This window comes from Dioscorea cayenensis, chromosome 10 (genome assembly GCF_009730915.1).
Source record: "Dioscorea cayenensis subsp. rotundata cultivar TDr96_F1 chromosome 10, TDr96_F1_v2_PseudoChromosome.rev07_lg8_w22 25.fasta, whole genome shotgun sequence".
Classification (NCBI taxonomy): Eukaryota; Viridiplantae; Streptophyta; class Magnoliopsida; order Dioscoreales; family Dioscoreaceae; genus Dioscorea; species Dioscorea cayenensis.
The window spans coordinates 8,646,176-8,647,557 of NC_052480.1; the positions used below are offsets into that span (position 1 = coordinate 8,646,176).

The 1,382-nt window shown below is 41.0% G+C and overlaps 1 protein-coding gene across 1 annotated transcript; it reads right to left on the reverse strand.

Moving 5' to 3' along the window:
* Nucleotides 1-311: 311 nt before the first annotated feature.
* Nucleotides 312-822, reverse strand: LOC120270282. Its single transcript, XM_039277300.1, has 2 exons — nucleotides 688-822; nucleotides 312-602 (listed from the first exon to the last, which is right to left on the reverse strand). Exons 1-2 carry the CDS (start codon nucleotides 820-822, stop codon nucleotides 312-314), a joined length of 426 nt encoding a protein of 141 aa, XP_039133234.1.
* Between the last annotated feature and the right edge of the window lie 560 nt (nucleotides 823-1,382).

The following is a 1,382-nucleotide window of genomic DNA, read 5'->3' on the forward strand; positions in this document are numbered from 1 at the left end:
AGGTAGATGTCTTGGTTTAGTTAAACTATCCAGCAGAGCTGAATATCGATCAGAAACAGTAGAGGAAGGTTCACTCCATCTGAGACAGGTATTTCTCGATCCAATCCATGCGCAACGCCATTTTCTTCGGCATAAATCCCCTGGCTTCATCTTTGCGCGCTCGAAGATAGTCAAATACATCAACCAACACCTGCTCATCAAAACCCTCGACCTCCATGACCTTTGTATATAAAGTTTCAGTCCAGTGGGTTGGGTTCTTGATTGCATCAGCCATCTCACCGACGACAACAAGTAGGTCCCCCATCATGCTATTATTTTTTGGACCCCCTGTTTGAACGTTGTGATCTTGGGGTGGATGAAGTGGCAGGAGTGTTAACAATAGGTGGAGCAGAATGAACATCGCAATCCTCCTCGATGGCATGGTCTACTGGTGGCGAGTCACCATTATTAGGGTTGTTGTCCTTATGTTCCGAGGGTACCTCAAATTCAGAAAACATGGATGTCGCATAGTACCCTGTTGCATAATCATCACCACAAATGATCCTTATATTTTCATAATTTTCAATTGGTTTGTTGATGAAGGCCCTTGCAGCAGGGTATGCCTGGAATAAAACCAAATGAACAACTGATTGTTGACAACTACAAATATAAAAATCGTCTAATTTAGTAATTAACAACACTACTTACCTTCGTGTATGTGAACGCTACAACAGGGTCGAGTGTGATAGTCTTGGTGGCATCATCCCACCCTTCACCACTCAAATCCTTTGCCCTTTTTATCTCACCATAACGTGCTTTCAATGTCATGTAGTAATTCTCCATGTTCTCGGCAGTGAACGTTGTACTGAACCTAGCATTGACTTGTGCGGCAGCAAAGGCAAACGCTGCTCGTTTAAAAAACTTATCACACTTGAGTCCCTTTCGAGCTCGTTCCACTAGGAGTGGAATCATGAAATTATCATAGTCGGGTTTCCATCTCTTGTTAGGGGTCCCTTGCTTGCTTGCGGTTGACCTTGAAGAAACCCTATTACTCGCGCGATCTGACCCCTCCATTTGAGTTGAAATTCTATTAAGAAAAATCATAGCATGCTAAGCAACCATAATATTAGCAATGAACATGCTGTCAACACAATGTATAGCTAAGAATGGACCAAACATATACACGTACAGATCAACAAATACATTAACATAAAACCCCAAGGAAACAAGCATTCAAATAAATCCAGGGAAAAGAGATAGCTGATTAAAACTTAAGATTGATTGATCTAGCTAAGGCTGAACCAAACTTATATACATATATAAATCAACAAATAAATCCATGGGGGACCAAAAGACAGGATTCACACACTAAAGAAAACAAAACAAAACAAAATAGATGAGTA